Genomic DNA, 17267 nt, shown 5'->3' with positions numbered 1-17267 from the left:
GCGATTTTCTGCTATGAACTTACTGTGGGCTACTTTTTCTACTACCTTTTGAGAGGGTATACCCAACTAATGTCTTTTTGTCAAGTCTTATTTTTTGTTGTTGTCAAAATCCTTATGAGCTGGTTAGTATCTCTTGTACTCAAACTAATTATATATTTCTCATGCTTATAAAAAATTGCTAGTTATATATGATTTTTTTCACATGCTTTGTGAGAAAAATTAAAATTTTCTTATAAATTACATTCCTTTAAATCTTCGTCACTCCCTTATAAAATTCCTGTCTCCGCCCCTGGAAGTGCTGAACCACTACACCAACCCACTTGTGCTTTTGCCACTCATTGTAACAAAAGAAAAAGTCTAAAAATAATAAAATAGAGAGAAATAAAAAGGACATAATGGAGTTAATAGTTCATTTACATTGTTCAAAATAATATCTGTACAAGTTCTGGTGAAATATAAATAAAGAAATGCAAATTCGAGCGGTCCACAAAATGAAAGAGCAAGTATTAAAAAAATGAAATGCACACAGTTCACGTTGAAACTGTAGGGGATCCTGATGCGTTATTCTCCTCCAAAACTGCACTAACATCCCCGTAGCTGTTACAATTTTTTAGGGTAGCAGCTCGCCGGCGTAATTTCAGGTAGCCAAACTTTCCTGCACCTGGTGATGAACCCTCAAAAATAAACGGCAAATAACCTGTAGCTTTTTTGTACCTTTGCTGAATCTGAAATCACAATTAATTGCACGCTTCAGACTATTAGTATTTTAAGGAAGCCTAAATCACAATTAAGTGTGTTTGGGTATTAGTTCACACATGTTACGAGACGATATCAATGGAAAAAGACGACTTCTAATGGAGCAAATATGAAAGTAACATCTTAGGTTGTTTGCAAATTGAATATGAAAACATGTTTTGCCAACTAAACTCAATAACTGGTTTCACGTTTTACCTTCTGTGAAGGTGTGACTGTGTTGGACTAAAATCAAACTCGCTTACAAAAAATCAAGAATCAGAACTACAGAAAAACTAAGCCTACAGCAAACAGGTTAGGATAAAAAAAAAATCCCTCCTTCCATTTAAAGGATATGTGAAAGATTCTTTAACTATGATAAAATGAAATAATACCTCAAAAATTTGTTCACTGCTCTTGAGACAATTTCTTCCGATTACGCAAACCGTTCCACCTGAACCCCCACCAGTGATCTTGGCTCCGTATAACGTCCCTCCTTCAGATTTAGATGTTGCACTATGCTGCAGTTCTTGCACTAAGTGCACAAGCCTATCTGTTCCATCAGAGCCAAGTCCACAAGCACTGTAGCTATAGTGGCACTGCAAATTTTAGTTAAAATCAATTATTTTTTCCTTTTACATGTTGGTTTTCTACAATTACAATACCAATGTTTATATTGAAGAAAGAGGTTAGAAAACAGCTCCCTAATAAGCCTGTTAAAACTGGATCTGAGCTAAATAACAAAACTGGATATTAATTTCATATGGGACGATAACTTTGACAGGCTATTAATTTGTATTTTGCCCTAATTAAAAGTATAAAAAAGAAACATCTAACCACTATTGTTTAATCTCCTGCTATACATAACAGGTTAAAGCCAGTGTATGTCTTTTCATGTCAAGAAAATTGCTCATGGCATGCTACAAAATCAATAGTTCCAAATACAAAATTTAGGAACCGAAATTAACAAAAGGTTCATACAAAATTGTTATTTCAGATTCATTCATTACAAGTTTTGAAAAGAGCACTCAAAAATTAAGACAGCATGTTGATCAACTGAAGCTGTACATGTACCTGATACAACAATCCTCCTAAGACTGTAAGTTGATCAGTTGAACTTGCCGATGTTAGAAGCGCCTTGAAGGTCTGCAAAACCATATGTTATGGTGGAAAATTAACTAAATTAAAAATAACTGCTGCATAATAACAGGTTAAAGTTAATATATATGAATTTTTTTTGTCTAAAACTCAGGTAAACATATTTAGTGTAACATATGTTTTGATCTACAAAAATAAAATGGCAAATATGATATATCCACAAAATTGAGCAGTAAAATCTTATAGACTGGCTCGAGCATATAATTTACCTTGAAGAAAATAATACTCGTAACCAAAATTAAATTTCTTAAACAGCATTAGCCACAACAGCAGTGTTGTACAGAAACAGTTATACACAATAATGGGGGAAAAACATGCAAGTTATGCAACAATTAGAACAAACAATCAGTTACTCATAACCAACTTGATTCTTAAAAGAATCCTAACCTTGACTCGGAAATTTTCATAGATAGGATGTACTGTGGGAGCTCTCACTCCATAACTACACTTCTCATCAATAATAGTGACAGGATCATTGTGATTTTTATATTGCGCTAAAAATGTCTCACCGACAATGGAGTCAGGAATCGTCTTAGCATATAGAGCCTCAAATCTGCCAAAAAAAAGTAAAATCAAAAACTAATTTTAATGGAACTCTATATTTACGTTAAAATATAAAGAATGGTACAGGCACCTAAAAGAGCAAGGTCAGGGAGTAATGTATACATGTTGAAAAATATATGAAGTATGATACGATTATAAGACCCCTTTATCTTCTTACCCCTAAAAAGGTATTACGACAACATTTTTCAAATAAAGGAAACAAAAAAAATATATTTACCTGTGAGGTGACAAATTACACAAGTAATCTAAGGAGGCTTCTTGTTTGAGCAGTTCTATATCATCTTGTTCCACTTCTTCATAGTTCAACCCATTAGCAGCACACATCTGAGACAATTCCTCAGAAGCCTTGGACTTTATCATCTTCATACCCATAAAGGTGCCTATTCTGACAGATCCATAGTCTGCACCTCCAACACTGAAAGAGACAACATTTAAGAAAGCTAAAGAACATCATGAAGGTAATAGACGCAAAATACATTACTTTCTCATAAAAACCCAGAAAACCATTATTTTATATCGTCTAGTACCACAAAATATTATTAAATAGTCTTAATATTAAATGGTAAAACCCTAATTCCAAAATAGGAATTGGGGGAAAGATACAAGGAAAGGATCCCAAACACCCTCCCAAGAATCAGAGAGACCCAAAGCTCTCTAAACCCTAATTCCAAAGTGAATACCAAGATACCCAATAGTCTCTCTAACTCACTTATTTATACTCACTCTCTAATAATGCTAAACCTAATAAAATATAAAACCTAATGCTGACTGGATAAAAGATACTAATGATAAAATCTAATACTAACTAGCTAACCCCGTGTACTTATCAATACTCCCCCCTGATATTGAAACCAGCCAAATCTGATATTATTAAATGGTAAAACCCTAATTCCCAAATAGGAATTGGGGGAAAGATACAAGGAAAGGATCCCAAACACCCTCCCAAGAACCAGAGAGACCCAACGCTCTCTAAACCCTAATTCCAAAGTGAAAACAAAGATACCCAATAGTCTCTCTAAATCACTTATTTATACTCACTCTCTAATAATGCTAAACCTAATAAAATATAATAATAAAATATAAAACCTAATGCTGACTGGATAAAAGATACTAATAATAAAATCTAATACTAAATTACTAACTAGCTAACCCCGTGTACCTATCATATTATTTGTTCCTTGATATTAGGATATGGGCTAGATCCCAATTTCATCATGACAAACCTCTTCACCCTTGTAAAACTCATACGATCAAATCGAAGACTATTAAAGTCGTATTTGGGTTGCTGCATCGTAATTTCTTGAAATGTGGAAGGAATAATTAAAGGAAAACACTAACTAATGGCTGTAAAGAAGAAAAGGATATACAGTTGCAGATAATGATAGGTCACCAACCTGTGTCTTATTCCAGAATCAATACCCCAGACCCGGATATGGCTGGGAATTTCAACAAGTCCAACAATCTCTGCAGGCTGCATCAATAACAAGCAATACCATGATATTGAATCTAAAGAATAAGAAATCATTATTTTTTATCGATTTAAATGATGCACACCTGGCAAATCATAGCAAGAAGTTTGTTGGCTTCACCACATGCTGAAGTCATCTGGTCCATGACACCACATGGAGCTCCTACAATGTGATTTTCCACCTGATGAAAATTGTAAGAGGGAAGGAAATTAAGTGGACAATGCATAATAGACATAAAATATACATCAGCATAATAAATCAATATTGATCAAAATGCTGCATATACCTTCTGGCAAAGCAAAGCCAGATCCCTTGGGCTGATATTTAATCCTGAGTTACAAAGATAGAAATTGACACAATCAATATTCTATTGGAGGAAAACTGGACATATTAAGGTTTCCTTAAGTATCAAAACAAAAGTAAGATCAGAAAAATGGAAACGATTGTCTGTTTATTCTGATAAAATAGCGAGAATGGTTTTAAAAGCAATCTCCCTTGTTAGCTTGGTCTAGCTGAACCTTTACTTTACTCCAAGAGAAACAATCCAAAACGAAGCATGATTACCATGAGCAGCTGCAATAGCAGACATGCTAGCAACCTCCACAGATGCAGAAGATGATACACCTTTCCCTTCTGGGACTGCAGACGAAACCTGCACATATTTTATTAAGGTATCTAAATCTTAGCAAAAGAGATGGAGATGAAGTAAGAGCAGTAAAGCACAATTATAGGGCTGGATAAATGTTTCCACATTGCACTAAAAGAACCATGATCACTCCATCAATGGCTGACAGAAATAATTCTTCTGATTAAGGTATTATCCAATTCAAAAATAATCCCATACTAACTTTTTTCACTGAAAGACAAATATAATGTAAGTGGTATACAGGAAACCTACAAGCCGTATGCTTCTCAACAAGGAAATTTGAGAAACTTCAATGCTATTAGTGAGAAAAGTGTGGTAAGAGGCAAAAATGGGTAAATTAAATATGTACTGCAAAAATAACAAGCTTCATCAAGATAATAATAATAATAATAATAATAATAATAATAATAATAATAAATAAATAATGAATAATGAATATAGGAAAATTTAACATTATATCATTGCTAACACTTTCATTTCCACTCCTTGGCCACAAAATTTCATTTTGATTTAGAACAGCAGTATTTTAGTAACATTTCTTCTGAAGTGATTTTGAACCTGAGCAGGGTATCAACTTCATTTCATGTGTCATCAAAAAGAAAGAAGAAAAGAAATAGAAAACTATAGTACAGTACGAACAAGCCTGGCCTACTTTAACACCTTAAGAAACGAGTTCAAAGTGAAACACATTGGCAAGTATGTTTTCAATACTCATGGAAACTTCTTTAATGATTCAGTAAGATGTTTAGTTTACTGAAATGATGTACTAAGAGCTTAGAAAGAGAACAGGAGGTACCAGCACACTGATACTATCTTCAAATCTCACATCCAATTCAGTCATTAAGACCACAATTGCACCAGCAACATATGCTGCCCACCTGTGGAGGTTAGTCAATAGTTGTATTAGTATATTTCAAATTCAGAAAGGCCTTATGCATTTAAAACACCTAAGTGCTACTCACTTTTGAGACGGATCTTGAGCAAAGTATTTCTTTGCTTTCTCATATGAGATTGGTCTTCCTTCTTCAATAAAATCAGACAAATCCATGTCAAATGTTGGGCCACGATTGCCCAGTTCTGAACCATATGATACCTGACATGATCCAGGTTCATTGAAAACGCACATAAATAAAATTGACCAGCATCTCCAAAACTGAAGTATATCACTAAAGTAATGACGGTATCCAGATCAATGCACGCAAATTTCTCATTAGATTATTCACTCATCAAGCTTCATAACTATACAAATTCCAACCAATAGCTTTCAATGTTAATTAAAAGTAGTATTTAGAAATATTTTCATGTTCTCCAACATACAATTTGCAAGACAGCTGTTGGATTTCCCCCTTTGTCATTCTGTCGAGCCTCAGCATGTTTCCACAGTCTATGCTTACTTGGATGGACTCTTTGCAAAGCGACATGGCAGGCTTCTTTAATTGGCATCTGTGCAAGAGCAAAAAGAAAGAGAAAAAAACACAAAGTAAGTAGTGGTCTAACAATTTCATGAATAACTTTGCTGGGTAACATGAGTCAAAAGTTTTTCTCGTACATGTAAGTTTATATTTGCATATGTTCATGTTAAGCACTGAACATCTCAATGTTTTTTTTAGAGATATAAACTTTACAAAACTCCACCTAACAACTTAATCTTTGAAAATTAGAGTAGTTTCTGATTGACTCTGAAGTGGTTCTGAAAGAAGGAAGAAGTTATATTAGACTGAAAACTGATAAATACAACTATGGATGGGATAAGATACCTTCGAAACACACACACACAAAGCCCTAGAAGCTATACTTTATTAAAAAAGCAATGCCTGATGCCAACACCCATAATCTTTTATCCTAGGGGCAGTTGACTGCTTGCCTCAAATGATGTCATGTCCTATCATGAATCATGTCTAGCAACAAACATTTCTATTCAAATCCTTCTTTATGGGTTTGACCGGTAGTTCACCTTTATTTTCTCTTATCTCTAACTATTAGACAATCCTCCATCTAATCCTCGAAACATAAAGCTTACAACATCAGGTTTATATTAAATATCATAAATGCAAACTATATGAAGCAGTTAACAGTTCGAGCCATACGGAATCAAATGCAATGAACATTAAAAACCATCAAGAGATAGAAAGATTCAACCTGCAGGACAAGGCTTCCAGAATAGTCAGCAATACCACCCATTACATCTAACCTTCCCGGAGCTCTTGTTACAATAATCTCTTCCTATCAAAAGAATTGAACAAAGTCAAAAGTGAAAGAATAAATTACCAAAAGAACAGCTATTTGAATATAATAGATTATTTAGTGGTGTCAAAATAATACTGTTTCTTCAGCATTCCTATCTTAAAGATGGTTGCACGTTACCATTAAGAGATTGCAGTCCAGAGAAAAGCGGTTCGTAAAAAAAATATTTTAATATGAAATGATTACGACCTTCCAGTTGAAGAGATTAGCTGCAGCTTTACGCTCCCGCCTTTTGTGCTTCTCATCCAATTCAGATAGGCTCTTTAAGAATGCTACAGTATCTGGAAGACCTTGAACATCTCCGTGAAGAATGTCAAAGTCTTCGATTGCTCTAAAGGTATAAAGAAGCAAAGTTAGAGGCAGTTTATTCTCTATTATGAAACAAACAAGAAAATTATGCTGATAAAAAGTAAAGTGATACTCACGAGTAGAATGCAGAGCTTCCTTCATCCACAGGGGAACTAGGTGATGAGTGGCCAAGTTGGTCTTCTGCAGTTGCATACCATTCTGGGATTGCAATATCCCGACCAGGGGCCCTTTGGAGTTGATACCCAAGAACTATCGCATCCCGCAATCTTCTTGCCCCACTTAGCTAGATATTATAAGTCAAAATTGAAATGACAATCCAAGTTTAATCACTTCCAGTATCTTCATGAAACAGCAGTAACCAGAAGCTTGACAGAATTAACAAAAACCAACCCTGTAGCTAATAGCAATCAAAACCCTTTACCTTATCTGATGCATAGTTTTTTCCAAAAGCTGTCTCCTGCAGGATGTGGGCTGCCACCTACATTTTGAAAATGTTAAATGAAAATAATTATCAACTCTTTTGGAAATAATAAAAATCCCAAAGATGACATAGAACTCCCTAAATGTAAATTCACAATACGCTGTGATGAGTAGATGATGATAAGTTGGTAACCCTTCAAAGAAAAGATGCACATTTAAGTGATTTAGTCCAATTCAAGGCTTGGCTTGGGCTGAAGGCAAAGAGGAGGGATTTTTCTGCATCCACTTCAGATTGGAGTTTGAATCCTATTCTGTGCATTAGGTCGCTGTGAAGGGTATTTAATATCCCTGTTGGTGGTCGGCTTCCAGTGGGATTATGGAAGAATGGAATGCTTTCTTGGTATCTATTTTGGAAGGTGAGCCTTGGTTAAAGGCATATAACTATATAAAAACAAGTAGAGAATGGGTGCTGGTTTAGTTTTCTCTGGTTTGGTACCTACTGGTGTCACTCCTCTTCTTTCCTTATCATTTTATTTTCTGCATTCATGTTTCTGAATCTTTCTTTTTGTATCTCTCTTACTACTGTATTTGGGCTAGCAGCCCTTGTGCTAATTTGGAATACAATTGCTTGGCTTATCAAAAAAAAAAATGAGATGACATGTGAATATCCATCCCAAAAATTAAAATTACCAGTATACACAATGCTAAGTTAAATATTATTAGTGTTACTTCTATTATTGATTGATCAGATAAATTCAAAATAAGCATAGCTTTCAAGATTTCCATTTTCCGAATACATTGTATTATTAATTGCATATAGAGAAGAAATTCTTTCAGGATGAAGGAAGAAAGATAGTTGGAGAATATATGTTGTTAAGTCAGTCAGAAATATTCATCTAAGAATAATTATAGAAGTTTGGGTGGTTAGAGGGGATATAATATCTAAATAGAATAAATACTGATTCATTCGGTGATTTTGATAGTTTATGTGTCAAAGGAGAAATTCTTTGTGAAGGGGAAAGCCTTGGAGGAGAGATATTCTCTCCTATTCTGATCAACTTTCATTCAGTGATAGTAGATTCTTTATTTTTCATTCTATTTTCCATTCTTTTCCTCAATTATGGTTTGTGGGATTCTATCAGCTTCTCGTTTGCAATACTAGCGTGTGTGTGTGGAAGTAACAAATAAGTGTCAGAAAAATCCATATACAGGATCCACAAGAACAGGAATGACATGTGCCATCGCACACAAATTTCTGCATTATATCAGGGCCCTATGCACTAGAACATTTCAAAAGATACAAATAGATATATAGAACATTTGAGGAGAAGATCTGGCCATCAAATATCAAGCTCTTTCCAATTTAGTTGATTTGAGGTCACCTGTTACACATTTAGTGCGTGTTTGGAAATCTTTCTACAATTGTTTCTAAAGCCAAAATCAATTTTTCTAAGTAGTTTCTGGTTTCAGAATTGATTATGGGGAAAGATAAGTTGATCCAAACGTGCTATTACACTGATTCAACAATTCAATGATTCACCAAACTTAGAAAAGTACTTATAGCTGATCCAATTAATCCATCAAGCAATACCAGCAAAAGAATGTCTAAGGCTTCTACAGAGTGCAGTATAATATCTGATGATAAGTATAGAAGATATTTAGCCAGAAACAAACAATATTTAACAACTACTTTATCAAAATTTAAAGGTCCATTGCTTGTGATAACCTCCAAGAAGGGCCAAAAGGTGAGTGCAATGGAATTGTATGAGCTAATTTGATTTTGCTCAAGTTAACTAAAAGCAGCCCGATTACAACTGGACCCTATGAGGCCAAAATCATCTCTATCATTCCTAATATAATTATTTAAACATAATATATTGGTTTTTATACATTGTATTTCATCGACATGAGCCTATCCACTACTTCTATTGCTAATCAATCACTCATTCATTTATTCCACACAAATCATTGAATTACAGAAGGATCAACTAATAAAGTTTTATAAAAATACCTAAGCAAACCCAGTTATGCAAAATAATGTCTATAAGAGTCTGTTAATGAAAGAAACAGATAGTACCTCACCACCATTAATGCCTGCTTCATAGCAGGGTTTTAAACTTATTGCACGTTCAAGATAAGGTCTCCAGTGACCAGTGAGTAAATCCCTCCTAATCATTTCAACGCCGCATTGAGAATACTAAACAAGAAAAACACAACCATTACTTTATCGTAAGTCCCTCAACAAAAAACATTACATGAAACAGATAATTCAGTACAGTACCTCAAGCATATTTCTTAAAAAAGGTTCTTCATTGAAATAATCTCTACGTACAAAAACAAAAGGACACTTGTATGCCAGGGCTTCACTAACAGTGCCATATCCAATTTTTCCTAAAATAACAAAATAAAACTATTAGTACAACTCTTGTTAAATCCAGATTTGCAGTTACGCAAATTTCATACTGACCAAGCATACAGTCAGATGCTGCAATAATATCAGGTGTGTATGCATCTTTAGCAAGTTTTATGAAGTTTGGTGGAAGGTCCACATTTTCAGAAGCACCACAAACCTGGACCATAAAAGCAAGATATAACCAAATAACTCATGACAACAATAATAATAGAAGAACATTTTAAATAAGACAACAATAAAAAGCAAAGTAGTAGAGGAAGTACCAGGCACAACCAGCCAGAAGGTAAGAAATCTTCCTTTAGCTTCCATCCTGATGGCTGGAGATAAGACACAAGAGTTAATAGAGGCAGAAGTCAGATGGTGGATGCAACTCTGTTTAGAGTCTTTAGACACAGATTTCCACAGCACAAACACCAGAAAATATGAAGTTTATAAGTATAGGGTCATCGATGACCAAAGAACAACAACAAACTAGAATTGAAAATAAAAAATCCAGTGATGCAACAACAAACTCTAGATTCTATAACAAATTCAGGTGATGTGACTGCCAGAGATCATAATTACATCGCTATATGAATATACCAACTGCTGATTTCACAGATTGTGAATGACTACAATATACAAGACCAATGCATTGGAAGATATCGTAAGTTTGCCAGGACAAATCCATGGTATACTAATATGACTCACATGAGTTGATATTTTGTCACAGATGATTATGATAAATGATAAAGATACAGTTGTAAAACCTTAGTAATCCCACTTAAAATAATGTGTTCAATAAGAATACAACATAGTCATTGTCTGGTAGGATTTGTATTTTCATTCCCACTAGACTAGGAATTAAGCTAACCAAAAGTCCACATGAACATTTGGGAAACTTGAAGCAAATACAAATATGCCATCACCTGTGGCAAAGAATTTGATGTTCAGTTGCACATTGGTTCCTCTTTTGTCATAGTTTCTGCTAATTCCCTTAGCTTAGTACATTGTTGTTTCCATGATATATGTTATTAAGCTAGATTCACTTCGTACAATTCTAGGCTAACAATAATTAGCATTATGTAGATCAGACCAAGAGATAGTCAAGACATATGTAATGAGTAAAGGTAATTAAAGCCATTTACAAATCTTAGAATTCGAGTTATGCCTAACTTAAACCAAAAGCTAGCTAAGAGGTGAGGATTTCTCTACCCTTTATAAAGACATATTCGACCATATTTCTAGTCAACGTGAGACCTAAACACACCCCCTTACGCCCAAGGATGGATATTTGGAGCATGGAATTTGCAGGAATTGACATTTGTGGGTGGCCCAGGTACGAATGATCTCCAATGAACAGATCTTGGATAGGCTCTTATACCATCTTAGAATTCGGGGTAGGCTTAACTCTACCCCAAAAACTTCATCAAAGGTGAGAATTGTTCTATCATTTTTAAAGACTTATTTCACCATATCTATAGTCAATGTGAGACCTTAACAACAAATGTTCTTTAAACCGTTTAATTCTAGCAAGCTTCTAATAGATTTGGATTTTGACATGATATTAGAGCCTCTGACCAAGTGATCAACAAGTCAAATCCCTTACTCCCATTCTTCTAAATAAAGTCAAAATTCAACATATAGTAAAATGGGTCTATCCATTGTCAATTTACGCCCAAAAGGGTTCTTGATGCGTGAGGGGCACGTTAGATATATAAAACCATCCATAGGCTCTCAAGGAACAGCTTCAGCTTTTGTCCTCATAATATATTAATGTGTGAGAATCAGAGTGAGTAAGTGATTATGCATGGAGTTCATTTTATACGAAGCTGATCAACTGACGTAGGGCATAAAAGGGTCAAACAGATGGAGGCTTATCCAGTTTAAAAATATGCTTCAAAGTCAACCTTGGTAGAGTTGAGCATAGAATGATATTTATAATCATAAGAATGTAAACAGAACTTATACCGTAACAAAGTGATAATGGCAAAAGAACAGAGTGATAGCAAAATTGGAAGAAGGATCATGGAAATCAGGGCATCACATGGTTTTAGGTTAGATAATTAAGATAAAGGAAATAGAAGCACCTCATATGAACAAAATACATCATTACAGAATTGCAGATTTCCAGAGGTCAAATAAATTTCAAATATAATAATACTATCAAGTTCTTGTTCTTAAAGAGGGGATCTAGGTAATCACCTGCCCACCAAAGTTGAGAATAACTAGCTTCACATCATCAGCTACCCCAAGTTCCTTCCTCACCTTCAACAAGGAAAATTACAAACTCATAGTTTAGGAACTAACTCCTCCTATGGAATAGCTTCATAGAGGATTGAGATGCAGTACCTCTTTTGCAGATTTGTGCAACCTCCTCACCACCAGAGGGACATCAATAACATCACGAAAAGCAGGCACTGCAAAATTAGACAATCCAAAATTTTATTTAATCATTTTCAACACCAAATTAGGAGATCATTCAAATAATTCTAGATCATAAATTTAAAATTATATAAAAGTCACATACTTGGGCAATATCCCGGGAGGCGGATAAGGAACTCACAATGGGAATAGTCCTCAGCTATCTGCATCAGGGTATATGAAACAACACGTATTTATTATGTTTCAAGCACAAAACATAGTAAATGGAAAACACCAAAACTACACCTACTGTTATGCTATATGATTATTACATTAGCTAATAAAACTACGAGCATAGTTAAAATCCAATTGTTCTCATTAGCACCAGTTTTGTTTGGAATTTTCAAACTTTGGTCAATGCAAAATGGAAAAGAGTTAAACATTTAATTTTGAGAGGCATTTACTAATTGTAGCATGCAAGAAAGGTAGAGCATGCAAGAAAGGTAGAGGAAGAGAAGAAAGGTTACAACTAATTTTCACTCATGCTCTTCTTCAAACCTGATATCTTAGAAATGTTAACAAGATTAAGTAAAATCTAGATATTATTCACAAGTTTCATAGAATTGACTAAATGCTGAACGGGAGAAACTTACATCAAGTTCCTTAAATCCATTTCATCAAGTTTACCAATTATGTGATGACACATGTGCAACTATTTCTAAAAATAATTAAGAATTTATTGTCAAAATTTGAAAAATTACACATAAACTTGATGAAATGGAGGTAAGGAACTTGATTTAAGTTTTACCCATGCTGAACATAACAATTTCAAAATCTTGGATAAATAACATGAAAACATAATGAATTGCGTCTAAACAAATATTGACAAAAACAATCAACAATGAAACACTCAGAGAGCAAATAACCATTTCAGTGATAGGCCACCAATGCCTGAAAGAGAATGGACTCAGGATCACGACAGTAGACATTACTAGTATTAATGTCATTCAATTCATTCATCAGTCATAAAAAAAGATCAACAAAATAGCATTGGATATGCAGTACTCAATCAGAAACTTTTAACATTTCTCTAAAAATTAAATATATCAGTCAAGATAATTTCCTATGAAGTAGATTGTCTTCACCTGCCATACTATTGAACGATGATGAAGTCCAGCAGCCATGACATACTCTGCATAGATGAAGTCCCAACTGAAATAACAAAGATATGGAATGAGGGTATTAACGGAAGGAAAGAAGAGAGCGCAGAGAGATTCATTTATCAAGTCATGAATTAAAACAATTACTCTTGGACATCCATTTACATTTAGAGTTTTGATTTCTGCTGGTACTGACTAATTAAGACATTGAACTAGAAAGCAAATGCATATCTCCAGAAGCAAATGAAAAGTAAGACCTAAGATGCATTTCAAAGAACATAACGATGAAGAGACCAAGACTCGAGATGAAAGGATATATAAAGCTCATGAAAATATTTTTGTTTGCTAATTTTTTTTGTCACAGTGGCATCATTGGAGAACAGCATCTATGTTCCTACTTGTGATGGTTTTGCATCACCAATTACAGTAACTAACTAAAGAAAATAGCATGATGAGTGGAAAATGACGGTTTATATAAGTCACCTGAAATTAGTCACACAAACAGAACGAATGCCAGCATCCTTTGCCGCACGGCATGCAACTGGGACAACATCAGACACCTGTTTTCTCATATTAGCTTTCCAAGGATCCAACATGCATAATGTTCTCAATTTGAAAATACTCTAAGTAGAAATCAAACTCATTCCCTTCCATTCCACTTTCATCCATCCAAAGAATATGAATTACTTATCAGTTTATTTATACATTTTTGGCTTCCCAATGTATCCCCACAGCCGACAGTCATGAGACTCTAGTCCGTCAAGGCTCGGAGATCACTTTAAGTGGGTCGGCCTCTCCAAACAAATAGTTAAGGAGCCCAACTATCTACCAATTGTGCTACATCTATCTTTACATTTATTTTCCAATAGAAAAGGTAAGAAAATTTCATTTACCACTAAGTCAGCTTTGATAGAGTGCAGCCACTCTGTTTCTTTTGCCAAGATACTCGCACGGGGCTTCACTGCTGTTTCAGAATACTAGCATGGCCAAAGACAAAGCAACAGATCATCAGACACAGAAAGATATAACGTTGAATCATGAAATCAAATAAGCCGTGAAGATTCTATACCTTCTCCAATGAAGCCAGACGATCCACAGTTAAAGCATCTGCCTGAACAGCTCCACAATCCAAAAGCACCTAATTTGTAGAAATCGATAAAATATGTGTTTTGAAAACAGTCACTTTATTAGTATGTAAATAAAGCATTGTACTCTGTCAAGTGAACAGAAAATTAAAAGCAAAAAATAATATAGAATAAATAAATAAAATCACCTTTCGAATGAATAGGCGAGGAGACTGTATTTCAGAGGTGAATACAAAATCAGGAGCACCAGTGACCACATGCACATCATGCCCCGCATAGATCAAATGCCGCACCACCTACACATTCAGTCCAATTCAAAACCCACATCGCCCAACAAAACAAAATTTATCCCTTTCGGAACAAAAAGATTTATAAAAAAATTCAAACTTTTTCTTCTTTCATCAATTAACAAGAAGCCAAAACTGAAAAGCCAGAAACAACACATCAATATTTAAAAACAAAACAAAAAGCGTGATCGAAACCCCAAAAATGCCGCAAAATGTGAAAAGGAGATGAATTGAGAAAGGGGAAAGAAACCTCGGTGACTCGGGTGGCATGGCCAAAACCGTGACCAGTGATGTAATATGCAAAGACGAGGTGCTTTGTGGAAGCGGAGACTACATCACTTTCTTGCTCGATCCTCATTCTGGCGTTGATGACGATGGTGGTGAGATCGTTACGTTTATATATAATTATTGAGGAATGGATTTGGAAGATGATTGATGATGAACCCAAATATTATTGTTAATTATTGTTAATAATAAGTTTTTACTCCATTTATATAATTGGTGAATAATCCTTATCCTGATAATAGTACTAATAGTAGAGAGAGACATGTAACAAAAAAATAATAATAATAGAGAGACAAAGGATAAAGGATGGTGAATTGATAAAGAGGATAGAGACGAACGGGTTGAATTGCGTGCAAAACTTGTCCAAAAAAAAGATATCGCGATCAGTTAGTTAGTTAAGCTATGCATCATGCATGTGTTTGAGTTGAATTGAAATTGAAATTAGAGGTGTGGTCCTTGTCCTTTTTTTATTTTTTTAGTGTTAAAAGACTTAAGACTTAAGTGGGTCGAGGTTGAGGGATCAGGTGAATTTCCTTTGTTTATAACTTACTAGATACTAGATTACACCGGGGCGATGCCTGGAGGTATAATCTCTAATTTTGTTTGATTAACAAAGTAATTTGGTTTAATTGCAATTTTAGTTCCTAGTGTTTACAAAAACCATGATTTTAATTCCTTATTTAATTTAATTACAAGATTATTCATTCACGTTCCCTTCCGTTCGCAACGTTGGGCCTTCCGTCTAATTATTAACGGAGAAGGTTTATGTGGCAATGCACATGCCTCTCATGTGACCGATGAATTTTAATTATACTTTTGATCCCCTACTTATACACATTCTGTAGTTTTGGTCCTTAAAGTTCAAAAATTGGATTTAAATTAATAAAAAATACAAAAAAAAAAACCAAAAAATAATTTGTTTGTTATCAATTTAAATTAAATAGGATAAAAACAGAAACAATTATGATTGTTATCAAAACATTACTGAATAAGAATTGAAATAAATACTTTATAAAATCATAATGAGGCATAACAAAATAAATTTTAATTTGAATGCATTTTTTTGAAGAAGATGAATAGTTTAATTTTCTTTTTTTTTTATTAATTTGAATGCAATTTTTGAGCTGAACCAAAACTACACAATATGTAAAAGTAGAGAGGTGACAATATGTGTCTAGTCTGTTGGGCCAGCCTGCCCCGCTACAGTTTTGGGGCGGGCTGGGCTGAAAAATGTAGCCCAACAACACGTTGAACCCGCCCCATTCCATCCCTTTTTTCCTTAAAAAATTGCTAGGAGTGGTTCGGGCTACCAATTAATTATTTTATTGGGCTCAATTTCACTCCTTTTGGGTTCTGCACACACAAATATATATTTGGTACTATATGTATACTCCTACTGCTTCTGAGTTCTTAGCATAATCCTTTAATGCATGTAAATGAGAATTTCTTTGTTTTTTTTTGTTGAGAATTTCTTTGTTTCTCTACCCAGATTTTGGTCCTTGCCTCAATATAAACTTCTATGGAAATCATCCGCTGGTGCTCGGCCAAGTGTACTATTAGAGGATTAGATAGTCTGATTTTTTTAAAGCTTATCATACTCTTGTTTGTGATACTAACGTGTTTTATTTGAAAGGGATAAGAGTGGGTTTGCATGTTTCTTTAGTTTAGTAAAAGATTGGGTAGAATCATTTGTGTAGTGTTACATTCATGTAGTGTATGTTTACTTTCTTAGTCTGCAATTATATTTTGCATTGCTTGCAATATTTCATATTTTTTTACCAAAAATTTGTTTTTATTTCTCTTAACATAGTGGCCCATGGGCTGGCCCGCCAACCCGCTAGCCCGTCCTTTGGTGGGGCGGGACACGATTTAGAGCCCACTTTTTTTGGCGGGCTAGCCCAACCCGTCCCGTTTATGGCGGGCTACAGGCGAGGCGGAGCAGGTTGGGGCGGGCCAACCCGTTTTATCATCCCTAAAGTAGGGGACCAAAAGTGTAGTTTAACCATTTTCCTTGGTCACGTGAGAGGCATGTGCGTTGTCACTTAAGTCTTCTCCGTTAATAGTTAGATGGAAGGTCCAACGTTGCAGACAAGAGGGACTAGTCTTGTAATTAAATTAGGAGAGGGACTAAAATTGTAATTTTTGTAAACTT

The 17267-nt window shown here is 34.7% G+C and overlaps 1 protein-coding gene across 1 annotated transcript; it reads right to left on the bottom strand.

The window, feature by feature from the left end:
• Positions 1-396: 396 nt before the first annotated feature.
• On the bottom strand, positions 397-15571 carry LOC130716900 (L-arabinokinase-like). Its single transcript, XM_057566937.1, has 29 exons — positions 15081-15571; positions 14732-14839; positions 14528-14596; positions 14352-14435; positions 13942-14018; positions 13444-13510; positions 12465-12522; positions 12287-12354; positions 12140-12202; positions 10219-10272; positions 10010-10112; positions 9824-9933; positions 9620-9739; positions 7544-7600; positions 7239-7405; positions 7003-7144; positions 6709-6792; positions 5887-6012; positions 5532-5662; positions 5366-5447; positions 4488-4575; positions 4210-4253; positions 4009-4104; positions 3849-3925; positions 2672-2869; positions 2278-2443; positions 1807-1878; positions 1128-1331; positions 397-725 (listed from the first exon to the last, which is right to left on the bottom strand). Exons 1-29 carry the CDS (start codon positions 15186-15188, stop codon positions 531-533), a joined length of 3018 nt encoding a protein of 1005 aa, XP_057422920.1. The 5' UTR covers positions 15189-15571; the 3' UTR covers positions 397-530.
• Between the last annotated feature and the right edge of the window lie 1696 nt (positions 15572-17267).

The sequence above is a fragment of the Lotus japonicus genome, chromosome 5 (genome assembly GCF_012489685.1).
Source record: "Lotus japonicus ecotype B-129 chromosome 5, LjGifu_v1.2".
In the NCBI taxonomy this organism is placed as follows: Eukaryota; Viridiplantae; Streptophyta; class Magnoliopsida; order Fabales; family Fabaceae; genus Lotus; species Lotus japonicus.
The sequence above is the reverse complement of the archived record's forward strand: the minus strand, read 5'-3'. Positions and strand labels throughout refer to the sequence as shown.